The sequence below is a fragment of the Penicillium roqueforti genome, assembly GCF_015533775.1.
Source record: "Penicillium roqueforti strain LCP96 04111 chromosome Unknown scaffold_05, whole genome shotgun sequence".
Taxonomy (NCBI): domain Eukaryota; kingdom Fungi; phylum Ascomycota; class Eurotiomycetes; order Eurotiales; family Aspergillaceae; genus Penicillium; species Penicillium roqueforti.
Window position 1 is genome coordinate 308429 of NW_024067569.1, and position 25341 is coordinate 333769.

The following is a 25341-nucleotide window of genomic DNA, read 5'->3' on the forward strand; positions in this document are numbered from 1 at the left end:
TACCAGCCAGGCTGGATGATCAGGCAGTGTCCTGCGTAACTTGGCCCACTGAACTTGAAACAGTATTTGATCCGACCGGGAATAAATGCTCGATTTCCACCGGGGATGAAATATGTGTCAATGTTCTATGCACTGTTCGTCTCCATCCAGTCGTTGCTAGTAACGCCATTTATTATTCGCGAACAATATCTTGTTCGAAGCCCTGTGGCAGGTGATATCAAGTTCTTACATCTTTCCTACGGATAGTCGCGACTTTTTGTTCCTCTGACCCCTGTCTCTTCGTGGAGCAGACGTTCAGTTGGCGTGCTACGATTCTCAAGGCCCCGAACCAACCTCGGGAGGCGGTCAATGCGGGGTCACCACCTGGGCAGCCCTTACCGATTATCTCCCGAAATTGTCCCCACTGCCCCTCATAACTACGTTTCCTGAGACTCGGACCCTACCCTTCTGGCTCAGCCGCGGTCTTCATATCATGGAATCCACCGTCATGCCGGGCCAAAAAGATCCCAAGAGAATCAAGAAGGGCCGTGCTAAGCCGCCCCTGTGCCCATATTGTCAGCGTTCTTTTTCTCGCGCCGAACACCTGCAGCGGCACGTCAGAAGTCGTATGCCGTTCACTTCGCCAACACAGGTTGAATCATTGCTGACACTCACACCACAGACACCAATGACAAGCCGTTCTCATGTGACATATGTTCGAAATCGTTTGGCAGAAAGTTCGTTCAATTAAGCCTATTGCCCTTCCAAGCAGGTTCTAATTGTGTTTAGTGACCTGATGATCCGCCATAAAAGACTTGTACACCCACCACCACCTCTTCTTGTACATGGACAAAATGAGGGGCTGGCGGATCGAAGACAAACCCCACTTGATGTTATGCCAATTCCAGCTGAGCACTCAATAGCTGCTATTCACAGCCAAAACATGTTGCCTTGGGTGGAGCAATCACTCCAAATACGTGAAAGGGATTGGGAGCATCCTACTGAAGCAAATTCCAACGTACAAAGGCTCGATTCTTTTGATGAGGTCAGGCTCTGAAAATATATCAGAAGAGTGACAAAACATGCTGATTATGAGTATGTCTAGGAGTCGATACCTTGTCCAATAATGAAACCAATCGAAGATCCAATGCAAAATTTTGCCGATTTCATTGAAAGTATCGGCTTTTCAGAAGGGTGGGCACCCGATGGACTTCAATCAATTGATCAATTTATTTTGCCATTTGACCCTGTGGCTGCGTTACAAACGGAATTTCGAAATGACACAACCACTACAGATGATGTAGAGGATCATTCATCACACGGACATGTCCCCGAAGAGAACTTCTTATCTAATTTCGGGTCCCGTCTACCGTCCTTGCAGCCAGAATCGGGCGAGCAAGAAGACAGATCCCAAAGGTCAGGTGGGGCCATCGGAATTCAGCTCACTCGGAATATCCGCGAGGCTGATTATCGGTCTTTTCTAAAAGGGCTGAACTATTTCCAGTGCGTTTTGCCTGGAGATTTCTCTGCCCCTTCAAAGTTCAAATTATCTCGGTTTTTTCATGGTTTTATCGATGGCCTCAACGAGCACCTTCCCTTTATTCATACCCCGACGCTGCGGATTGGAAGTTGCAATCCAGCGCTTGTGCTTGCCATTGCTGCCTGTGGGGCACAGTACCGCTTTGAGGGCGAAGAAGGGTTGACTTTGTTTTGTGCAGCACAAGCAATAATCTTGGAGATCCTGAGACAAAGAAGTTATGGTACGTCACCAAACCTTCTATCGAGCTCGTTGCTTTCCACTTGCCGTGGGGTAGCCGGATTTTGGTCGCATTCTCCCGATCGCTCTGAGCAAGAGTCTGCCGAGCTGATGGAGGCTATGCAGGCAATTCTACTGCTGGTCATCCATGCAACCTGGGGAGGCGATGCTAGGGCGGCACAAGAATCGATGACTCTGCAAGGTAATCTTGCATCGCTCGTCCGTGTCCATGGGCTTGGGGAAAAACCGGCCTTCGAAATCACCGATCGCACAAATGATGTTGACTGGTGTCGTTGGGCCAAAGAAGAATCTAACAGGCGAACGAAATTCGTCGTTTTCTGTTTTCTCAACCTCCACTCCCTTATGCATAACACACCCCCGTTGATTCTCAATTCTGATCTGGGGCTCAATATGCCCTGCTCAGCCGAAGTCTGGACAGCGCAAAGTGCAAGTGCGTGGGGACTGGTGTACGAAAAGGCCCAAAACAGAAAGCATTCATGTTTCCAAGAATCGATTTCTTTGCTCTTTAAGGCGAAAGAAAGCTCAGCCGGTGGTGAAATGGCTTGCACTGCTTTTGGAAATCATATTCTCTTACATGCCTTGTCCCAGCAACTTTTCTTTGCTCGTCAGTTATGTCGGCTTCCACTGGAGCAGGGGACTCATCGGCATCACATAACCGGAATGGATGCCGTGCTTCGGACATGGAAGTCCTATTGGAAGCAGACACCGGAGTCCAGCACCGACCCACGCAATCCCTCCGGTCCCATTGCATTCACTTCAGCGGCACTTCTGGGACAAATCTATGTGCGACTGCAAATTGATCTTGGACCCCACCGTGCTTTGGTGACGAGGGATCCTTCAGCAATCGCACAGGCCCTGGCTGGTGCACCCAATGATGTTGTGCGTGGTCCTGGATTTATCACAGCACTTCTCCATGCAGTTCATGCTTTGTCGATTCCCATACAGCTTGGAATTGGCTTCGTAGCAAGAACTTATTCATTTCACTGGAGCGTACAGCACTGTCTCAGCGCTCTTGAATACGCTCATCTTTTGACAACGTGGCTTCGGTCCCTCCCTAATATGGGACTGGTAAGATTGCCAAGTCACGAGAGAAAGCTGTATCTATGGATCACACGATTGCTTGATGAGACTGACCTGGGAATCAAACTCCCTATAGAAAATCGACTGGAATTGATAAAAGACCCGAGAAATATGAGGCAACTGAGCTGTTCAATCATTCGAGTCTGGACGAGAAGCTTCAGTGGCAATCTATGCTGGGGAATCGTCGATGTTGTCAGTGCAAGCTTGAGGGCATATGCTGATCTTCTGGAAGAGAACTAGTTCTTGCCATTCCACGGCAAGGTGACGATTGAGCTTCGGTGAGAGCTGTTCTTTCCGTACAAAATACGCACTATTTATTTATTAGTGTTAGACCTGTGTCTATAATACTAGGTCATAACCCCAAAAAATCTATAATAATATAGCCATAATACACATGCTACAAGACGGGTCCAATGCACCTATGGATAGCGTAGGATCGTCAACATACTGATGTTGGAAGAAGGCATAGAATGTTAGACTGAATCACTCCATTACGACTTCCGAAATCGATATCCAACTTCCTTCAATAGTTGTCCTAGGCCAGAATCTTCCGGTATTCTAAGCCGATAATCCCAGCTCTTGCTTTAGTACCCATTTCACAGCGCCTCGATGACCTTACTTGGTGTGGGGGTGGGGGTGGGGGTGGGTTTGATAGGACTACCCCTCACGGATATACATTCTTGTCGTAAAACCCATGTGGGGTCAGTTAGAATGCCCATCCACCTGGACTATTGACTTCTACCCCTCGATTATCTTCAGTTGATATAATAAAAGGCGCCCGATGTCTTTGTTTGAAGTTTAAAATCTCATTTTCGAGATCTAATTTCTACTACGGTGGCCCCACTACTTCCAACACGATGCCAGTGACTACTATGAAGGCATTGAACTACGTCGGGCCTTACGACGTCCAAGTCCAAGATGTTGAAAAGCCAAGACTGGAACATCCAGATGACATCATTGTCAAAATTACGTCTGTGAGTTATTATATCGCATTGGTTCAGAAGATCAAAATCGCTAATAGAGATTAAGGCGGCAATTTGCGGCTCAGATCTGCAGTAAGTGTACCAGTTGACCTAAGATGCTGTGAAATGCTGCTCAATTCTAACACCTCCAGTATGTATGAGGGCAGAACTGCTGCCAAACCAGGAATCACATTCGGTAAGATCTGATGGTATAGCAGTAGAGAAGAAGCGCTAATATTAGAAGGCCACGAGAACATGGGAATCGTGCAGGAGTTGGGCTCAGGAGTAACGCTTCTGAAGAAAGGGGATCGTGTCGTCATGCCTTTCAACGTTGCCGATGGACGGTGTCGCAATTGCGAGGAAGGAAAAACAGCCTTTTGTACTGGAGTCAATCCCGGGTTCGCCGGGGGCGCATACGGTAAAATATGAGAATTGAATACATCACCTACTTGGCTGACCTCGAAGGTAGGATACGTTGCAATGGGCCCTTATCGTGGAGGTAAGTTCAGAAAAATTGACGCAGAGGCCAGGAGTCTTAACTCTAATGTCATGATGAAGGTCAAGCGCAGTATCTTCGTGTCCCTTTCGCGGACTTCAATGCCCTTCTGTTACCCCCGGGTAAAGAACACGAAGCAGATTTCATACTACTTGCAGGTAATTTGGCCATTTTACATTTATGGGAGAAACAATAGCTGACACACAAATCCAGATATCTTCCCTACCGGTGAGCTCTATCCCACCCCCCACCCCCCGCTTCGCTTTTTGTTTTCTGCTTCACAAAAGCTTGTTTAAGGACTGACAATACTAGGCTGGCACGGAGTCGAAATTTCTGGATTTGTACCAGGCGAAAGCATTGTTATTTTCGGTGCAGGGCCCGTTGGGTTGATGGCCGCTTATTCGGCAGTCTTGCGAGGGGCGTCTCAAGTCTATGTTGTAGATCGCGTGGAAGAGCGTCTTCAGGTCGCCCAAAGTATAGGCTGTATCCCTATCGATTTTACCAAGGGAGATGCAGTTGATCAGATTACCAGTCATAATAATGGTATGGTCGACCGGTCAGTCGATGCAGTTGGGTACCAGGCTGTCGACTCCAATGGATCCTCCGAAAAAGCAAATATTGTCCTCGAGAACATGATACGTGTCACACGAGCCTGTGGAGGAATGGGTGTTCCTGGGCTCTATGTCCCAAGGTAAGAATCCGGAGATGGGCAAGAGGCCACGAGGAGGATTTTGATAGCACCGTCTCACATCAACTACCTTTCTTTAGCGATCCAGGATCATCTGACGCCAATTCCACAAATGGTATAATCAGCCTTAGTTTTGGCAAGCTATTTGAAAAGGTCGGTCATTGCCCTTGGTTGAGAGATCCAAGTTACTGATTTCTCATAGGGTTTGTCTCTCAGAACAGGCCAGTGTAACGTCAAGGCCTATAATCGGTATTTGCGAGACATCATAATTACCGGCAAGGCCAAGCCCAGCTTCGTCATCTCGCATGAAATCGATTTCGCTGATGCGGCGATGGCTTATGAAAAATTCGACAAGAAGGAAAGCGGATACACTAAAGTCCTCATTCACCCTAATGGGGGTTTTGATGATCACCGGTAAAATGTAAACGGAGCCATTCCGGAGTGAGCTTTGACGAAAATAGGATTCAACGTTTTGTGTTGAGATATCATTCTTTTTGCTGCTTCCAACAAGTAGAAATCGCAGATCTTGGTATCTTTGTTATAATCTTTCTGGTTAATATTGTTAATTATTCTCAGGCTGAAAACCTCGATCAGGGCTTCGTAGCAGCAGTTTCGGGCCAAAATGTGCTTATTCTTTTAAGCCTCTCATAGGTCTAATAATTGAAGTCATATAATAAGTCTAGGAAGTTCTTTCACGTCCGAGCCTCATTGGGTATTTTAGTTACAGGATCCGTGACGGAGATTTTGCAATAGTGCCTCTGTTGCAGTCACCATAACCTGCGGAGATCTGAAGATGGCTCAATTGTCACACAATAACCGCTATTCCTTAATCATGGAAAACTGTCTCATTTGCTAGATCTCTGGTTTCCAATTTTCCACCAGCTGCTTCCATCAGGCAACTTCGTATCGGGAAGTACATTCGACCATGTATTGAATCCCCTGGTATATTTCCGAAATGGATACAATGAAAAGCACATATCTTGTAGAAAGAGCGAACGTGAGAGAGTGAAACGGTATTAGTGAGTCGCAAGTTTTTCCCGTGATACTAAATTCGAATTGTCAGATAGTGACACAAAATATAAAAGCAGAAAAAACCAAGTCATATATTGTGAATCAATCTATAATATATTTTCCGGCCTTGGTTTTCTGAGTAACGGCGAATGACGTTGAAGAGCACTTCTCTCCCTTCTTTGTTTCCAGCTAGTTTCAACATTCCCAATATGAGGCAGTTGCAGTCAAGATCGTTTCCCTGTATCTTTCAAGCCAAAAAAGGTTATTTCATCAAGTGGCCTTTCTAAGAAAGACAAGTGTCTATCTTTTAGATCCACACTTTTCTTTCAAGGAAAATCCATCCCCTCACACTCACGGTTCCTGGCCTTGTCTCTACCATATACTCTGGTCAGATCACCCACTGGGACATTCAAAGGAAAATTGACACAATCTAGCATCAAGTAAACCAGATAGTACCACGCTAGGAAACAAACGATGAACAGCAAGGAACCTCCGGCCTGATCGCGAAGGACGTTTCATTAGTAGATGTTCAAAAGATCAAGGAATCTCGGGTCTCTTTCGGGATGCAAATACCTTTGTCAGCCGTTCTCCAGCTAAAGCCTTCCCCTGTGCCATACACCAGTATGACGCGGCAAGACATATCACAGAAAAGGTGAGGGTGAAAAAAAGACAAAAAAAGACGATGTTAAGGCGGGTTGCGCAAATCGTGTATATGGAAACGAGGACAGCCAGGAAGATCAGCCCAAATGCTGGAGTAAATTAGCCATGGTCAATTCGACCTACCGTCCATTCCACTGGGTAACACCTACCAAAGCTAGCGTAATATTCGCTCATATCCACACCATTTTCACCATTTTCGAAAAAAGCCTGGGCGTTGAAATTAGGGGTTTGTGTGGCGCCGAGAGCCACCCAGAATGCCCCTGATAATGACATGTCAATTTTTTTCAAGTACCTCTGTGATGATCTCCGTGTAACTTACCAAAAGAGCCAAATACGACGGAAGGAAAAGTGCTTCCCAGGATAAACTCGAGAACTGCCGCGATAAGTTGAAGTACGCCGCCAAAGAAATACGAGAATCCTCTGTTAGAGCCAGTCAGATTGAAATAATCATCAGGAATTCACTCTTTGGTCTCGCTTACATAGTCGCAACACCTCCGCCTCCTGCTCCGCCCCAGCCCAAGAGAGCACATGCGAAAGGGCTCGCTGCCATTAAAAATCCAACAAGTCCGCTATATCACTATCAGATAGGAGCTCGAGAAAAAACAATCAGAGACCCCAAAACTCACAGAGGTGTTGGGTTACCGAGACGCTTATACCAGTTTGCATTTGGAATATTGAGGCTAAGGTATCGCCTCTCAAAAACCTCAAGAGGAATGGCGATGCTGGCATTCGTGCGGACATGCTCGATCATGTCGACGTTGTCATTCGCGTCTGGGTCACTGCTCATTTTGGTTTCACTGGCCATAGAAATGTTCAAGATGTGATTCTTTAGGATGAAAACACGTATCAAAGATATCCAAGTACAGTAGGGTGTAAACTGGGGCAACAAGCCTATATATGCTTTTACATTATCCTGGTAGCAATTCACCTCTCACATACAATCAGCAGCCCTGGTTCTAGATTGAACTTAATTTTGTAGTTGTCCGTGTGTTCGCCAAGAAGTTCTTGTGGGGAAACCCCGCATTTTACAATCTGGGGTAAACAACTCAGATCAATTCCCCACCCCTAAAGTGATACAGTAGAATGAATACAAGTCATAAATTGGAGTAGTTCAAGAGTGGCTTTTACTTGGTGTCCAGCTCAATAGGCCAAGCCTCGGGTACGATTACATGAATGTAGTATTTTACCTTGCTCAAAATATGGGAATTCCCTAGATGGAAGTAACTCGTTTGCTTACCTTTTGTAAGGCATATAACATCGATTCAGGGTTAGCTCAAAGATGCTATGCCACCACAATAGATTAGCTTTGGGTCCCACCAAGGGCGCGCAAACCGCCACATCCCAATTAACCCAGCCCCTCACCGAACCCTGGAGGACTGATAGTAGCGAACGTTCGAATCACCACTTTAGCAGTAAGATGCCATGAATCACAAAAGGGATTTGAAAGTAAAAACTCGACCAACCATCTGCGGAGAGCGGATACGATCGCTTGGAATGGCGTGAGGACGAAAAGGGTGAATATCTCTATCCATTTCATTATATACATAGTACATGAAGACTTGAAGTAGTCCTACGTAGGGCTGCTATCTAAGACGGAATATCGTGGTAATGCGAGTGTATTGGTCGAATTGTATGGCAGAAAGATCTTCAATTAAAATAACAATAGTCATCTGTACAGAAATAGTATCCATCTTGGTTTCTGACAATCTAGTCTGTACCGAGAGGGCGCGGCCTTAAGGCCACCATATCCAACAATATTGACTAGCACGAAAAATATTCTACCTCTTGCAGGCTGAAATGGCATTATCTCTTATGCAATGGGCGACTTAAAGCTAAGAGTTCAAGTAGCGACCAGAGTGGCCGCAAACTCGTCGAATAAAGCCTGCAGACGTTGTCCTTCCTCGTCCGCGACCTCTCCGTAGGCCTTCGGACTTCCAATGGAATGGGCTGTGTTAGAATTAGCTGGCTTGTGTCTTCTCTTCATAGACATAAATACGATTTACCCGTATTCCGGTACAAATGTAATGGTTGCGTCGTGGCCATGTCTTTTGAAGTGATTGCTCAGGATGCTCTTCCATAATCTTTCGAATGAGAGTCTCTCTTGCTCAAAACTTGGATGCATAGGCTCTGGACACTGGGAGGCTTGTGTTGTGCCAATTCTTGTGTGGATATGGTACACCTGATGGTGTCAGTTTCCCGTTAATCGCGTGACCCTGAACTTACATGTGGGATGATAGCTTCAACCATGGCTCGGTCGTCATCGGCGGAATCTAACAATCTTTCACTGACAACAACCCAGTGGGAGAAGTCGGCAGTGAGCCTCAGTCTGTAGCGTAGATGAGCAGGTCAGTTCACGTCATTCTGAGTGCAGGGAAAGCATACCGGGGAACAGCCTGTAAGATACACTGAGTGACCCACGGTGCACAAAGTGACCGACTTCGATGAGTCTCGTGGTAGACGCGCCCTGAAACCCCCAACTCTTCGTCTATATCAATTGTCCTCTGAAAATACTTGATCGATTCCTTGATATCCCAATCATCCCTAGAAAGAAAATAAGCTTTTGATTGTCCTTGAGAGCCGAGAGCCTCTTACTGTCCAGACTGAAATGTAATGGCTGCAGGATTCAGAGGGTTGACCAAACTAATTATCTCTCGATATCTCTGCAGATGGTTGTCCGCGTTCAGTCTTGACGGGCGCGGACCAAGAATGGAGGGTAAAGACGTTTGCGCTCTGATTCATATATATCAGCGAGGGTATCCAGTTGAGAACTTAGATCACATACATCACAGCAATTTCAAATCCCAATTGATCACAGATTTGCCTCAGTCGCTTGAAATCCATCTCGGGGTGTAGCAGAAGAACTTTTACTTCAACCCCGCCTGAGGACGTAGGCATGGTGTCAGTGACGATCTGTCACTCTGTTGAACGAGAAATACGCCTTAAACATACTGTAACCCTTTTTCTGGAGTTCAGGGAACCATTTGGCCCAGTGATCCAGGTTCTGGCCGGGATCAACTCCCCAGGTCGAGCGAAAACGCTTGATTCTCATCCTTCCGGAGAATTCGCTGAGCAGAGTACCATCCAAATAAAAGCATTAGAGCTTGTGTAATGCGATGTTATATATAAATACTGCTATTAAACGAAGCTGAATAGAACGGGATTGCGGGGGATTGGTGGCGGACAACCCCAATGTGGCGGGTGCCCAACATGCGGGGCTTTTTTATTTCCAATTGTTCAACTTGCTGTGAACAACGTTTGTTGGTGAGAGTTAAACGACAATAATCTTTACAATTACGATTTCCTGCAAAATACCAAGATACCGCAAAGAAATATGCAGTTACTATTATTCATGAGCAGACTCCTTAAGTAACGCCAAAACGCCAACTGTCGATAAATTGTAGGCATCTGATATCTCGACTTCACTCAATATGGAGGGGAGCGCATTTTCTGCTTTATCTTTTCTATCTTCATCATCGCTTCACGAAGAAACAACCAATCGCGGCAATATTGTCGAAGTATGTATGCAAGTCAGGTATCTGGAAACGTTTGATCAAATTCGACTAGTAGTAAATTTTCTTGACATCCACGGAACTGATGCTTTTCGTGGGAAACTCGAAGCTAGTAGATCTCGAGTCTAAAATACAAAGACTTCATCTTGCATCTGAGACACAGGCTTGGGGTCGTGGAAGTCAAGGGCAGATAGCATTTTCTTCACCGCAGCGAGCATGGGAGGTGGGCCACACAGCATTACGCGAGAGCTTTGAGGTGACGCTACCACACTCTTCTTGACCAGATCTTCCGTGATGAAACCGACACTACCCTGCCACCCAGAAGGCGGGTTCACTAGAATGTAGTGAGCCTTGAAATTCTGAGGAAACCGAGACGCAAGTGAATCAATTTGCTCTCGAAGAAGCATGTCGGTTTCGGAGTTGTTGGCATAAAGAAGATTGACCTGAGTTGCATCGGACGGATTTAGGCAGATGGCACGGATGATTTGATACATAGGGGTGATTCCAGTCCCACCAGCGATCATTACAATTTTTTCTGAATAATCGCTGGTATACCGCATGGCGCCTTTTGGGCCTCGGAATTCAACACAGTCTCCCTCTTCAAGGCTCTCCAGATACTTGGTCATGGTACCCGTAGGATAAACTTTGATCAAAAGGTCAACGTGGCCAATTTCTCGATCGTCTGAGATTGGGGTATACGATCGAACGACATCTTTATTTCCAATTTTTGCACGGACTGCAACGTGTTGTCCGGATGGTAAGCCGAGAGGCTGTTTTGTATTCGGCAGGTTGAATACAAATCGATAAACGTTCATCGAGATTCTAGCTTTTTCACGGAGTGTGAGGTTCGTCCAAGTCTGAGGATGAAGCTGGCATGTAAATGAAGTGGGGGCGGCGGAAGGTTTAAAGAATGTGTTTGGGTGTCGACGTCTGTACGCTGGAAATGAAAGCATATCCTGCTTGAAATCAAGCTTCGAGACACCCCAGGAAAGTAGTCCGAAGGTCAAAAGAAACTGAGCCGTGGACACCATGCCAATTGAAATCCAAATCCGGGTTCCGGATACGCGCAGGCCTCCCAGCGAAGCTTGTATGAATCCTGGCCATTGCTTGCGATAATGATAAATCAAGCGTGCGACTTCGCCAGAGGCACCGATCAGACAGACTTTAGCGACAGCCCACCAAAAACTTGCCAAACCATTGCTTGGTTGAGACTTTGTCTTAATGGCTGTAGTCTGATTGATCACCTCGAAAGTCGGTCGATAGATCTCCACTTCGGCCACGCGTTCCTTGAACAGACAAATCAGTACCTTTTGCCATAATGTGGATGAATGAATGGAGAAACCCACAGATGCCGGGATCTCGCCAATCAACAAGCTTTGTAGGAGCTCTCTAGCTTCGTCTGAATGGCCAACATCTTCGAACACTTGTGTAGCATCTTTTCCGGCTTCCCCCAGTAGAATTTCAACACCTCCTGGGTGATCCTCCATGTAGTCGGTGACATCGTAAACTAATCTTACGTCAGTCCTGTGATAACAATTCACCAATATATTCAACAACTACCCGGAGACTAACCCTTGTTGTGCACAATCATCCACGCATCAGACGTTTTGCGATGCAACTGGACTTCGTTTGCAGGTATGCTGGGCAACTCCATTTGAGGAGTCGGTGTCACGCGCGATTGGACCATTAGGAAGGAGAAGGACAAACAAGGCCAGGGGAGATCGGATATAAAAAAGTCCAAGTTCAGGGACTTGGGCGAGATGGTTTAAATTCGTACACGAGGAATTATAGCGATGAAACGACCTCTTTATACCTATTGTTGTTCCCCACATACACGGAAAATACCCATGTTTATTCAGTGAACCTACCAGTGCCGTTTCGTCCAACGTTCAGTCGAAAAACTCCTCATTACGCGCCTGCAAGGTATTTACTGCCAGCCATGAAGCATGCTTCACTAAGAGCCACGTCTTGTAGATACGTGGGGACCAAATACATGCAGTGATTATCCGAAAGTATAATTTCACGTGCTTTACTCAGAGGAATAGGAAGGGTGGGGGTGGTGAAGGTGGCGGCCGGTCGTGCGGGGGCACCCTGAGGGTCTGAGAGGCAAGTGGGGTTTATTTCTTGCCGAAGTCTAACTCGAATTACTCATGTTTGGACTCGAAACGACCCTCAATATTGTGTATAGAATGGAATTACTGTATTATCCGAGCCTCGGGTTACAAGGCTCGACCGAAAATCCAATTCGTTACAATGGTACCGCTAAACGCACCCCGCAGGGTTACTGATGAATGTATTTCAGGTTTGACTAGGCTCATAAATATGACCATGATCCTGTCCCCAAACAGCTAAATTTGGTTACACGAACTTTCTTACCAGTTATCATTCCAACGACTGGGCTAGACCATGGCATCGAGAAGCTTTTTCCTGATCGGGGATGACCCGTCGACGGCACAGTCTATTGAAGTTGCCCAGGAACTTGATTTGAACGGCTTGAAGTCCGTCGTTGCTCGGTCCTTCCATATCATTCAACCAGCTGGTAGGATCCATTGTGGATAATGTCTCGATGAACAAACACTAATTCGTTCAGGGGTCTCCTTCCACGTGTCCAATAACCCCATCAGCAAGATCGGTGAAGTGCTAGATTCAAATGAGCCTATCGGTATCAGGATCGGCAACCATGGTGTACGAGAGCCTTCTGGTCCGAAAGGTCTTCCCTTGGTGGGTAGCTTCTATGAAATCTTTCCAGATCACCTTGGTAATCATTTTCGCCTCTTTCGCAAATACGGAGGATTGATCAAGACTACCAACATGGGAAAGACAAATTATCTCACGGATGATCCTGAAATAGCAGCTATAGTGCTCAACGAATCGCTGCACTTCACTAAAAGAATCACCGACGACCATCCCCTTCGGGGCGTGAAAGACAACATCGCTACATTTGTCAGTGATACCGAAACAGAGACGTGGCGTCTTACTCACAAATACCTCCCAACTTCCATGGGACCTAAGGCGGTGCGGCACTATGCGCCGCTGATGCAGGAGACTGTTCGACGTTCATTCGCTGTGTTTGACACATTTTCCGAAAACATGCAATCGTGGAACGTCTATCAGTATATGACCAAGCTTGCTTCTGAGACTGTGGGCAAGGTCATTCTCGGGGAGGAATTCGGCCACCTGGCTGAAATTGACGCGCCTTTTCATCCAATCGTCATGTCGATCTTGAACATGTTTGCGCTCAACAAAAAGGTGGCCTCTCGCGGATCTTGGTACCGAAATCTGCCTTTTGGTGATCCCCGAAAATTGAGAGAATCGCATCGACTTTGTTACACACTAGTCGAAGAAATCGTGGCTAAAATCGAGAAATCCGATGGAGCGATGCAAAAAATGCCGATGGCGAATGCAGCTCTAAATGCATCTAGCCTGGTAGAGTATTTGATCAACGCCACCGATGAGAAGGGGGAGACATTTCCACGTTCGATGATTGTCCCTAACATCTCCATGTTAACGTCCGCTGGATTCTCAACTACGGCTTCTCTTTTGTCGTGGCTTATCTTTTGCCTGACTACCTACGAGTGCAATCAAGACCGTCTTCTCCAGGAGCTAGTGGACATGGGCGTCACACCGAGCACGGATTGGAACGTGGATTTGGTGAATAAATTATTGTTCCTTGACAAGTTTGTCAAAGAGACTCTACGTCTTCACAATCCTGCTTTTCAGCCCGCTCGAACAACCAAGACGGAGGTGATTTTGCCTGGCGGCTATCGCCTCGAACCGGATAGTGTAGTTGTTTGCGCTCTTTACGACCTCCACTCTAACCCCGAACACTGGAGTGATCCAACCCAATTTCAACCAGACCGTTGGGATACTGATAAGGTTAAAAGCCGTCACCGTGCGGCTTTTCTTCCCTTTGCCATGGGGGGACGTGGCTGTATCGGTTTCAACTTTGCTCTTCTCGAGGCGAAAATTCTTTTCAGCGAATTAGTATATCGCTATGAGTTTGCCCTCGATGACGAAGATAAGGTTCAATATGATCCCGAATTCCAACTTGTCCGTCCACTCAATCTCTACGTTTCAGTCAAGAAAAGGACAAGTTGGCCCGAGGGGTCATTGAATGGTAGGGCCTAAATCACGACGAAGAGTACACCCATGTTCATGTGCTATAACAAGAGAATAAGGAATGAAGTGTTATTGCGGTTTTACCTTTTTTTGAACTCCCCATCTCTAAGATTGAAGGCGCTATCGAATAAAGGAACAGATAATGAAATCTTTTGCTACTTCTACTATCCAGTAGTACCCTACTCTCCAGTTATGAGCAACTTATAGTTCACATCTTTTCAGTCACAATGAACAATATATTCTTCATCCTTCCATTGAATACCGCATGTCTTCCCTCTTACTTGGCAGTCAGAAGTCGAGGATGGTATCAAGATCGCTGTAATCCTCAGAGTCGAAGACTACGTGTGTTGTTTGTCGAATGAGCCACACAAACAATGGTGGGAGTTCAAGGATTAAAAGGACAAGGGGATCGTCTTCCTTAAATAACAGACTACAAGAAAAAGACGTGTGATGCGGACTGAACTTTCGTAGAAGCGCATTGGACGCGCCGTTATGACAGACGTATTGGCAGACAATCCAATGAATTCGTCATCTAGCAGGAGATCAATATCTAACCTACGAGCTCCCCAGCTAGATCCTGAAACGATGCCATTCCCCGCCGATAACTCATATTTCAATTATGCTCATATTCTGTCACATATTTAATAATAAAAACACGGCAAGGCCCCCGGCTTGACCAGAAAAATAGACCTTCTCATGCCCATCCAGACTCATGTCTTGCCCACTCTCCATCATGTGAGAATATCCATTATCAAGGCCAAGCTTTCCTAATGCAATCCAGATTATGATGTTAGATCGGTCGTCCGGGGACATCCCTTGACTCATGATTCCAGGGCGCGGCATATGCGTAGTGGATATCAAGAACCATTGTGAGAGGTGTGATCTCGGATCGGGGGAAACTGTTCGTCGAAACCTTTTTGCCACTCTCTCAATATTGGTTCGATTCTAACATATATCAGAGATTGGACGATTATGATGGAGGAGGGATAGAGCTTACTATGAACCACTCGACGACTACACGCTCGACATCCTTGTTCGTTTGCAAGATGCGAAATAAATAATGCTTCCCCGCTGGGTCAAAGCTCTCCGATGAGAGATATTGTCCTGATTCTCGGACTGTCTGCTCGGCTCGGTCTGAAATCGTAGAACTAATGACTGGCTGAATATCTCTCGCCTTTGAGGAGTTGTTCGACCGTGTTTCTATTGCTCGCTGTATGTCTTGATTTGGATCTATCGCGTTTTGTAGTGTTCTTTTGTTTTAGATTTTCTCTTAAAAAAGAACTCTGCAAGCAAATTCTCGAACGGAGGACTTTCGGCAATGGACAATAGACGCGATCATTGTTTATTTCCAGGTTGGCCTACCAAAGTTTTTGAGAACGACTTGAAAGTTGAAACGATGAAGCTATTTATACCTCCTCAAATAATATTTTTCATCGATCCTAGACGTTAAAATCCTCTAATCATATGAATCTCCCACATTTAAAGCCATGCACACCGCCGTAGTCCCGGACTTTCCTGGAGAAAAGCTGATAGCGCAACCGATACCAAGGCCCAAAACGTTTAGAAAACCAAGCCTGGATTTCTTCCCACCGACCGTATGAGCTTCCAAACTCTCTGTATCCTCTGGTTTCCGCTTGGCGAAGTGCCATCAGCCTGCAGCGGGTAGAAGGTATTTGAATTAACCCATGGATGGTGACAGCGTCGTCTCTTAAATGCGTACGGACTACTTACAAAAGATGGTATTGAGCGGTGTCAAAGGCGGTCTAGAACTGGTCAGAGCTAGTCCCAATTAGGCCATAAAACCATTAAAATCAAGCATTCGACTGTTGGCCGCTATAATACGTTAATATAGACTGGACGACCTTTAAGAGTATCGGAATCATGCATGGTCTTAATTCCCACGGTCTCCTTGCTAAGGCATCCTGAAAGCCCCGACATTTGATCTTCAATCTTTCGCAACGATTGGCCTTATTTACGCGTGGCCAAGCAAAGATTGTGGTGCGGGTTGACCGGTCCGGGTTCGGCTTCCCCCACACATATGCGGATGTCGGACCGAAGTTGTGGAGTCCGGAGCAAGAGCTCGGACACTTGATATTGTGAAGTGATGGAGCTGGTATTTCCTATAGGATTATCTGCTTCTTTTGAACCTTCAGAAATCCCATTCTTGACATACCGCGATCACACTATGGCTGTTACTTTCACCCAAGATCCGAAGGGCACTGATGTGTCAGTTCTTCGCAAGCCATTATTTGTCGCAGAGCCACCCTTGGGCAAAGATGGAAGACCTATTATACGAAAAGTCTTGATTGCCAACCGCGGGGAAATCGCCTGTCGCATTATCCAGACATGCCGGAAATTGAATATCACATCCGTGGCGGTCTATGTCGACGAGTGAGTGCTCAGAAATTGTGCTACCAACATATCATCGAGGACAATCGCTAAAATGAGTACCCAGAGATGCATCTTCCCTCCATGTCCGTGACGCAGATGAAGCCATCAACATTGGCAGCATTGACCGCAGTGCTCGCAACCCGTTTCTTGACATCGAACTACTAGTTCAAACAGCTCTTTCAACGTGTGCTCAAGCTATCCACCCGGGATATGGCTATCTCAGCGAAAACGCAGATTTTGCCCAGCGCGTCCATGACGCAGGTCTCATCTTCATCGGCCCCAGCCCCAGCGCCATGTCTACTCTCGGCGACAAACGGTCATCAAAGGATTATCTGCGCGCTCATGCCCCTGAGGTCCCCCTAATCCCTGGATTCTCGGGATCCAGCCAAGATGCCGAGGCTTTGGGTAGAGTGGCTACGGAGATTGGATTCCCGGTCATGCTCAAGGCTTCCGCTGGTGGCGGTGGAAAGGGTATGCGGATTGTCCGCGAGGCGGGACAGCTTAAGGTTGAACTGGAAAGAGCTCAATCCGAGGCTCGTCGGTCATTTGGTTCAGATGATTGTATCTTGGAGAAATTCATTGAGAGCAGCAAACATGTTGAGATTCAGATCATGGGTGACTCGCATGGACATGTGGTTTCATTTTTGGATAGGGATTGCTCTGTGCAACGAAGGCATCAGAAGGTCATTGAAGAAACCCCGTGTGCTTTCCTCACAGAAGCAACTCGAAAAAAGATGAGTGAAACTGCTGTCCGGGTAGCCAAGCTTATTGGATATGAAAATGCTGGTACGGTGGAGTTTGTGGTCGATATCAAGACGAACCAATTCTACTTCCTAGAAGTCAATGCGCGGCTACAAGTTGAGCATCCGATCACAGAAGAAGTCACAGGGGTTGATCTTGTTTCTTTACAACTGTTCGTTGCAGCTGGAGGCAGCCTGAGAAGCCTTCCAACACTGGGGAATGTCACCCAGAATGGACATGCAATCGAGTGCCGGCTGTGTGCTGAGAACCCCGAGAGGGAATTCTTCCCAGAACATGGCAAAATTCACCTCTGGCTACCAGCAAGTGGGCCTTTAGCCCCGGGCCGCGATATCCGCTATGAAACAGCAATCCAAACGGGATCATCAGTATCTATCTATTTCGACTCAATGATCGCCAAGCTTGTCGTTTGGGCTCCAACAAGAGCGCTTGCTATTGAGAAAATGGCTCAGGTTCTTGGGCAGACCGCTTGCGTTGGAGTCAAGACAAATCAACTTTTCATGCGATCATGTTTATTGAACCCGGCGTTCCGTGATCCTAGCTATACAACTGCGTTCATTCCATCTCACCTGAATGAGCTTCTTCAGCCTCCTTCGGTCCAGGGACTGCCTGAGTTCAAAACCATCGCCTCAATTCTTCCAAGCTTGGTAGTCCGACGACTTCCAGATTACGCCACAGCCTTGTCACGACCCAAACCTCTCCGGAATGTCCGCATGCAATTCCGAAACCAAAGGTTCGACCCAGTCAATATCCATTGTGATGTTACAACTACGGTCAATTGGCCTAGCCAGACTGGACAGGAGGTTGATTCGGCACCTGAAAACGCTGTGATGTGCATTTGGAAAGCAAGCCCAGCCGGGGTTTCATCCGGCGTTGAGGATGTATATCTCTTCCCAATCCCCAATGGAAAGACCACCACCGATGAAGAGGTGTCAGCAGCAGCAGAAATCTCCGCTCAATATAATGAAATCAGTCAAGCACTACGCACCGGCAAAGCAACGTCTTCTCCGGCATACCAAGTCCAAGTTATCTCATGGGTCCCTGCACACGGCAACCCAGCTCTACCCGATTCCTGGCTTACATCCACCATTGAGATTTCAGTGAATGGATCAAAGCTCACTGCTCATGTAGCTATCCCTTCAACACGGGCCCATGCCTTCGCGGGACAGGTCGATTGTGGTCAACGGATTTATTGTCATTTCCCCTCTATCGGAACTCATGTTGAATTCAAACGCGATACTCTGCTCTCATTTGCGGAGAGTAATCGATCAGCTGCAAAGGCAAATAAGGGTTCAGAGCAAAAGACTGTTGCAGCTCCCATGCCGTGCAAAGTTCTTTCAGTCTTGAAAAAGAATGGAGACGAAGTCAAGTCTGGCGATTCGGTTATGGTTATTGAGAGTATGAAGATGGAAGTCAATATTTCAGTCGCGGCTTCAGGGAAGTTTCAAACAGATTGGAAGACCGGGGATGCGGTGGAGGAAGGAAAGATTCTTTGTTCGATTGTTTAGCATGTTCATTGATCGATATTCATCAATACAAGTTCAATTCCATCCCAAAAGGCAAGCAGTATAACCCTCGGAGATATTCGTAGGGAATTGTTGCTTCCACCCCCCTGAATCTTCGGTATCGCCTTCCCAATATGGTTGAGCACCTACCGCCGCCTCCCAATTTGTATACCGCCTTTATATTAAACTCTAGCAGAATTATAAATGATACCTGATCGGGAAGGCGGTACTGTAAATTCACATCCACGAGCAACAATTCCCTATTCCCAAGGGTCATCGAAAAGCTATGGAAGGTTGAAATTCTTGACTTGTACTTTTGCAACGATTCTTCAGTCACTTTGAGCAAACGTGAGATCGATTTGAACTAAAAACAACATAGCAAAATATCTAGAGTTTACTCAACTTCTTCATACTCTTAACTTCCTGGTTAAGAGCCAATTCTGAAAGTATTTCTTCACTGCCACCACCAACAACCATCACCCGCACATCACGGCTGACCTGCTCGATCCTTGCCCCGCGGCCATTTTTCGAATATCCAAGACCACCCATCACTTGCTGGGCCTCCCTGTTAACCTTTTCCAGAGTCTGCCCAGCCAAGACCTTCAGATTTGCGAAGAGACCTCCCATGGAAGCATCCACGCCCTGCTTCTTGGCTGTTTCGGAAATATAGACTAGCTGTTCCATCCAGGAATATGCCGAGTCAATGCCTCGGGCCATCGCACTGAACTTCGCGCGAATCAGTTGGTTTTCGATTAGCTTCTTCCCGAATGTCTCGCGTTTGATGGCGTGTTGGTATGCATCCTCAGCGCAAATTCGCGCCATGCGGAGAGATGTGCATGCGAGCCAGAGTCGCTCATGGTTGAAGTCTGTCAAGAGTTAGGGACAACTGGCTTTGGTCTAGCCGTGGCTATCTAGGGGAAACATACTGTTCATAATGACAGGGAAACCCTTGTTCTCCACACCGAGCAGATTGGCCACAGGCACCTCTACCTGGTCGAACTCAATGTATGTTGATCCACTTGCATGGACGCCGGAGTTTTCAATCTTCTTGCAAGTTACTCCCGGGGCCTTCAGCGGGATTATCAGGGCGGAGATGCCCTGGGTTCCCTCCCCTCCTGTTCTGACGGCAGCAGTACAATAGTCTGCGAAAATGCCGTTCGTGATCCATTTCTTCGCTCCATTGACAATATAAACATCTCCATTTCTCTCCGCCGTGGTAGTGATTCCAGCGACGTCCGATCCAGCTGTTCTTTTAATTAGTCAATGTACTCAATCCGATATTTCAGAAATCCTACCGTCAGGTTCGGTCACACCCAAACAGAATCTGATGTTTCCTTTCAACATATCCGGGAGGAATCTCCTCTTTTGATCATCATTGCCAAAGTTGATCACTGGCGGCCCTCCAATGGAGTTACCACATCCCAATGCCCAGACAATCCCGAGATATCCACAGCGCGCTAATTCATCGATGACGACAATGTCGTGGAAGCCATCCCAGTCTCCGGGCTTGATGTCCCCAGGAAGCCGCTGACCATTGAGATAGTTGGCCGCAAGTGGGAAGGAGCTGACAGCAGTGTATCCGAGCTCCGCGTGACGCTTATGAACCTATTATTTCAGGAAATCTTTAGCGGATATTCATCTCCTTGTCCTTGATATAGTCTTGTACATACCTCCTGTGGTACAACGCCTTGCTTTTCCCATTCCTCGCAAAATGGCGCAATGTAGGTGTCGACATACTCGCGGACCTCTTTTTGAAGTCGGCGATGCGAGTCATTGTAGTACGGACTGTAACCGCGGTTCAGCCAGAGAGGATCGGCGAAGGGGATAGTGGAAAAAGAAGCCATATTCTTTATAAAATAGGTAATGGGACTTCGAAGAGAGTAGATCAAACGAAATTGTAACTTAATGCTGGGGTAACTTGGATGTTGTGTTATATATCTCGGAGCGGGAGCGAGCAATGTTATCACTAATTGGTATTTTGGAGTAATGAGCGAATAAGAAATTAGGAAAGGATAGTTATTAATGCGTTCTAGTAAGAATAGTGACAAAGTATACAACAATAACCACCACCACCGTGGGATCGGACCGCGCTCCACAATGCCGGACCGGGGTGAAGGACCGGGGATCCCTATCCTTCCGAGCCCTTTGATATTTCCTTAGTGAAGATGACCACATTATTAAATTGGTATATTGTCGCTCTCGTTCTAGCTTTTTTACCTCTAATTTTGAACAATGTTATGTTAAACTGATAAGTTGAGGAGAAAGCACGATTTAAGCCGAACCGCTGGAAGTACCACATAGGCAATGAATAGTTTGAAGTAACAAAAGTCTAGTATAACAAAGTATTTGTGAGAGTTCTTTAGAATTCAACAAGTGTTAGGCCTGGAATGAGTAGTCTAAAACCATCTATGGCAAATCCCGCAGGCACATTTGCCAGTTACGCATTACAGCAGACAAAATGCTATGAGCAAGAATTAATTGCAGGAAATAAAATGACTTAATGTAATAAATTATCCCACCGACTCCGGATCTGCGAATGAACGATATTCTAGCCTAGTTGATGACCCCAAGCCCCTAATTCCTTACTTCAGAGAAGCCAGCCGCTGCTTTCTATTAAGTAGTATTGCTCTTCTGATCAAAATCTCAGTCCTAAAAATGTGATATTAGATGTGTGATATTGAAATTGAAAAGAGTACTGGGCATACCGTTCTTTCAACATCATCATCAACCCTTGGACCAAAAAGCCCTTGATAATCTGCGGCGCCAAGCCCTTGTATAGTCTCAGGAGGCCTTCATTCTTGACAATATAAACAAGAACTTCGGTAAATCCCGAGAACGGTTTACCATTCCGACAATCTGGCGGTTTGCATTGCAGCATTGTCTTAGCAACGATTAGCGGATGCGTGGTGATGGTCGCTAGAACTTTTGATAAAGCGCCGAGCACTAATAAAGTAGTCATGTTAGCAGATAGCCCGGGAAATATATCGAACAGACGTACAGAAAGCATCAGCAGATCCAAGTCCCTTTGTCTTCTTCAGTCCAAGTAGAACCCCCTTCAACCATTGGTAAACACCATATGTAATCATGGGATTGATAACAAGGATCAAGTTGACCTTGAAGCCTCTCCAAAGTCCGGTCCAGCCATCTTCACTCTGGATAATTTCCACCATTGTCTCCCACATTGATCGTTGCCGATCAGTTGCTTTCCGGGTTTGCTGCCGTGTAGATATCACTGCGATTGGGTTTGTGCATAGTTGGGCCATTGCACCACCAATTGCGCCTAGACCCAGCTCCTTGGCGATACTGTTTGTGTCGGAGATTCCATATTTGCGCCATGCTGATTGTTGTAAGCTTTGCGCGGTTGTTGACCAGTAGAAATAGGCAAAGTTCATTGACGCCGTGCCGAGGATTGAACTTCCCAAGCCACTGTATAGACCAAGAATACCTTCTTCGCGAAGTATGTAGCTGATTGCATCGATGAAGTTGTCATGATGAGCGTAGGCTGTAGGATTTTCTGATGTGTCGGTTTGTTCTTCTCGATCGTTGGCATCTTGCTGTTTCTGTCGTTGAACGTGAACTTGTAACTGGGTTTTAACACTAGAATAGACTTAGAATTATTCAAGAAAGCATGCTATTGGTCCATAATCATACATATCAAGAGGGTATACAATCACACTAGCCAGAATGGCCGCCGTCGTACCCGAGATGACACCCTCCCAGGGTGACGCTTGATGTTGTTGAGCCATGAGGATATTTCGTTCAACCTTCCTTTTCTTTGCTCCGAGAATCTACTTATTATCCATTCATCCTAGTCGATATGCGTGGAATATGTCATCGGACCGGACGGACCGAGCCCGCGAAAGTCGCAAATTCCCGTCCGAAGACTCATTTTCAATTTAGATAATGTTCCTCATTCCCGGGCTACAGTTCAGAAATTGTTCGACTTCCTCAAGTCGCATTGAGGGGGTGAGACCCCCAAAGATATTCCCATTGGGGCTGTCATATCCCGGTTGTCCCAGAATTCCGGCGCCAAGAACCCACGATGTGGGAGACGGTATGTTCGCTGCGGATTTGGGTGAGAGTTGCTTTTTGCTGGGATCAGCGCCCATTATCGCATAATCAATCATCGACCACATGATCTCTTCGGACCCAAAGTCTAACTCATCCATTAAGTGACGTGGGTCCAGGAGGACAGCGAAAGCATGAGAAATGGAATGGAATTCTCGCAGCGAGATAGCCTGAATCAAAAACGTGTTAGTAGTAGACATTTCTTCACTGAGCAGAGGCAAACTTACTATATTTCCTGCGTGGGTCCAAGGCTTTGCTAATCTCTCCAAAGAGTCTAGGCTCTGTTGCAAGTAGTGCGAACTGTCCGACTCGCGGCCCTTGTTCCGATTGAAGTGTACGGCTAGAGAGTGAATCCCCCCAGCTACAGCTATGCAATATGCATAGAATGAGGATTCAACAAGGCAGCCATGGTCCGTAGCCTGCTTTATGAGATCCATAAGCTGTTTCGCATGGTCGCATCCATCTTGAAGGGCGCGGGAGGAAAAACTAGCTGGGGCCTTGGCCCCGAAAGGTTTGAGCCATCGTCTCACGAGGAACGGATGGTTTAGCAGGCAGTGACACAGGTGGAAAAGAGTGTGGGCAAATATAAGCTGGCCTATCTCCTGTCGGTTGACTGTTCCATCTACCTGAACGCTTCCGTAGAGGACATCCGAAAGTTGCCAGTTTAAACTCTTAGAATATGATTCTAAGAGTAGCAAAGAGGAATTGATTGCAGAGAACTCTGACTTTGGATCCCATGGTGGAATCTCGTCCATATTCTTACTCTGGTGAACGTATCGTGTGCATCGGCCAAATATCGACGCCATCAAAAGAACGAGTGAAAACGGACTGGGGCTTTCGTCAAACTTCGAGTTCCAGTTCAACAACTGATCGATTGTACTCGTCTGTCTCCTTTCTCCATGTCGAAAAGTGTGCTCGTCGCATGGAAGTTGAACTTCGCAATCCTCATCTAGAATGATAAGCGGTCGAGATCGGCCACAGGAGATCAATTTATCAAGGAGGTAAATTGACCAAAAGGCCCGTCGATGCTCTTCTTGTTCTGAATAAGAGAGCCATTGATCAGGCTCCGACATTAGGTTCAAGTCTTGAGATATCCGGGCTGCAAGGCCAATTTTGAGCCATCCCGACCGGGCGCGACCGGCTGAAATAGTCACAATGTTAGCAGGAAGTAAATTAGAGTGTCCATCCATCTTACCTGTATAGTCAACCACTGCAAGCAAGTTTACCGTCTGTACCACATGAACATTCAGACTGTCTTCCATCGTCAAATGGTCTGCTAGAACTGACAGCCATGACTCTCTCGCGTACTTTTGCGATGCGTCGCGCGTCTGATTCGCGTAGAATTCGTGGGTCGAGAATCGTACAGCGGATGAAAGCACTGCCAAGATCAAACATTTTGGTAAAGAGTTGCTTTCTAACTTCTGGCGAAAAGAGGGTTCATGGAAATAAGAGTAGGGTTGGTTGTGGACGCGTAAAAAGTACGTGTCGATTACTGAGCGTAGGACGTGTGGTGGAGGGAGGAGTCTATCCGTACGCTTAGTACAGGGCCAAATTTCTTCAGGGGTATAAAATAGAACACGAACTCATGATCTTGAAAGGTAGGTGGTGGCGACGGCACTCGCTGTGACAAGGTATTAACCTCTGGTGATAAATGTACGTGGCGTTGTGTGTGTGAAAAACGAGACGTTACATTCCTAGAAACCCCTAGAATCAGTATCAAGAATTGGTACCTAAAATCGACATGAATATCGTACTGCTGAGTTGTCTTTCCGCTGAGCTCCGCAAGCCTTGACTCGATTGTGCTGATTCTTTGCAAAAGTTCAATCTGCTGCTAAATCAATATAATGCAATAGTGCCCAGGAATTCCCAACTGACATTATTATTATTCTCGACTGGCGGCAGTGATATGACCGGATTAGGCGCAGGGGGATTTTCCGCCAGAGTGGCCGAGTATGGTTCGTAGATACAGGCTAGATGATTACGACGACAGTGGGAGCAGATAGGACGGTCTCCTGTGCATTTGGTCTTTTTGCGCCTAGAGGGTTTGTGATCAGCATTGGCAAAAAAGAGCCGACGGAGGAATTTTACCTGCAGTTAGCGCAAGCCTGTCGTATCCGCTTAATACCACCTGAATCTATCATGTCCATGGCCGGGTTTGAGTCAGGAGAAGTTCCAAGGTGGGAAGGATGAACTCCCCAGTGCGGGGAAGAGTTTGTGGGGACGGCTCTTTCGGGTACCCCGGACCGGCGGAAAGTATAAATCCGCCCAAGGTTTCAGGGCAGCCGCTTATAAGGCGAGCTGTCTAAGCTATGGACGACCGCTTATGAAGCGAGTTAC

At 46.6% G+C, this 25341-nt stretch overlaps 10 protein-coding genes across 10 annotated transcripts; 4 read left to right on the top strand and 6 right to left on the bottom strand.

Annotated features, from left to right (window-relative positions):
• Positions 1–487: 487 nt before the first annotated feature.
• Positions 488–2930, top strand: LCP9604111_3308 (C2H2-type zinc finger protein; the record flags this gene model as incomplete). Its single annotated transcript, XM_039070882.1, has 5 exons — positions 488–605; positions 662–716; positions 769–1024; positions 1085–2824; positions 2913–2930. The coding sequence occupies 5 exons, from the start codon at positions 488–490 to the stop codon at positions 2928–2930; spliced, it is 2187 nt and encodes a 728-aa protein (XP_038930575.1).
• Positions 2931–3693: 763 nt separating this feature from the next.
• LCP9604111_3309 (glutathione-independent formaldehyde dehydrogenase) lies at positions 3694–5400 on the top strand (the record flags this gene model as incomplete). The annotated part of the gene is made up of 10 exons (XM_039070883.1): positions 3694–3810; positions 3866–3891; positions 3951–3994; positions 4043–4216; positions 4268–4297; positions 4357–4452; positions 4508–4522; positions 4607–4985; positions 5063–5135; positions 5185–5400. 10 exons carry the CDS (start codon positions 3694–3696, stop codon positions 5398–5400), a joined length of 1170 nt encoding a protein of 389 aa, XP_038930576.1.
• Positions 5401–6530: 1130 nt separating this feature from the next.
• Positions 6531–7440, bottom strand: LCP9604111_3310 (uncharacterized protein; the record flags this gene model as incomplete). The annotated part of the gene is made up of 5 exons (XM_039070885.1): positions 6531–6742; positions 6803–6913; positions 6973–7073; positions 7133–7222; positions 7280–7440. The coding sequence occupies 5 exons, from the start codon at positions 7438–7440 to the stop codon at positions 6531–6533; spliced, it is 675 nt and encodes a 224-aa protein (XP_038930577.1).
• A 1045-nt stretch (positions 7441–8485) lies between these two features.
• LCP9604111_3311 (sugar phosphate isomerase/epimerase family protein) lies at positions 8486–9702 on the bottom strand (the record flags this gene model as incomplete). Its single annotated transcript, XM_039070886.1, has 7 exons — positions 8486–8600; positions 8657–8832; positions 8877–8979; positions 9036–9194; positions 9246–9383; positions 9436–9532; positions 9603–9702. 7 exons carry the CDS (start codon positions 9700–9702, stop codon positions 8486–8488), a joined length of 888 nt encoding a protein of 295 aa, XP_038930578.1.
• A 585-nt stretch (positions 9703–10287) lies between these two features.
• LCP9604111_3312 (uncharacterized protein) lies at positions 10288–11849 on the bottom strand (the record flags this gene model as incomplete). Its single annotated transcript, XM_039070887.1, has 2 exons — positions 10288–11669; positions 11735–11849. 2 exons carry the CDS (start codon positions 11847–11849, stop codon positions 10288–10290), a joined length of 1497 nt encoding a protein of 498 aa, XP_038930579.1.
• A 719-nt stretch (positions 11850–12568) lies between these two features.
• On the top strand, positions 12569–14290 carry LCP9604111_3313 (cytochrome P450; the record flags this gene model as incomplete). Its single annotated transcript, XM_039070888.1, has 2 exons — positions 12569–12701; positions 12753–14290. The coding sequence occupies 2 exons, from the start codon at positions 12569–12571 to the stop codon at positions 14288–14290; spliced, it is 1671 nt and encodes a 556-aa protein (XP_038930580.1).
• A 2176-nt stretch (positions 14291–16466) lies between these two features.
• LCP9604111_3314 (acetyl/propionyl/methylcrotonyl-CoA carboxylase subunit alpha) lies at positions 16467–18939 on the top strand (the record flags this gene model as incomplete). The annotated part of the gene is made up of 2 exons (XM_039070889.1): positions 16467–16672; positions 16737–18939. 2 exons carry the CDS (start codon positions 16467–16469, stop codon positions 18937–18939), a joined length of 2409 nt encoding a protein of 802 aa, XP_038930581.1.
• Positions 18940–19323: 384 nt separating this feature from the next.
• On the bottom strand, positions 19324–20780 carry LCP9604111_3315 (acyl-CoA dehydrogenase family protein; the record flags this gene model as incomplete). The annotated part of the gene is made up of 4 exons (XM_039070890.1): positions 19324–19802; positions 19863–20180; positions 20232–20541; positions 20607–20780. The coding sequence occupies 4 exons, from the start codon at positions 20778–20780 to the stop codon at positions 19324–19326; spliced, it is 1281 nt and encodes a 426-aa protein (XP_038930582.1).
• A 738-nt stretch (positions 20781–21518) lies between these two features.
• Positions 21519–22682, bottom strand: LCP9604111_3316 (uncharacterized protein; the record flags this gene model as incomplete). Its single annotated transcript, XM_039070891.1, has 4 exons — positions 21519–21585; positions 21642–21879; positions 21935–22533; positions 22588–22682. The coding sequence occupies 4 exons, from the start codon at positions 22680–22682 to the stop codon at positions 21519–21521; spliced, it is 999 nt and encodes a 332-aa protein (XP_038930583.1).
• A 150-nt stretch (positions 22683–22832) lies between these two features.
• LCP9604111_3317 (Zn(II)2Cys6 transcription factor) lies at positions 22833–25151 on the bottom strand (the record flags this gene model as incomplete). Its single annotated transcript, XM_039070892.1, has 7 exons — positions 22833–23174; positions 23232–24145; positions 24200–24528; positions 24588–24698; positions 24759–24829; positions 24880–25039; positions 25093–25151. The coding sequence occupies 7 exons, from the start codon at positions 25149–25151 to the stop codon at positions 22833–22835; spliced, it is 1986 nt and encodes a 661-aa protein (XP_038930584.1).
• Positions 25152–25341: the final 190 nt, after the last annotated feature.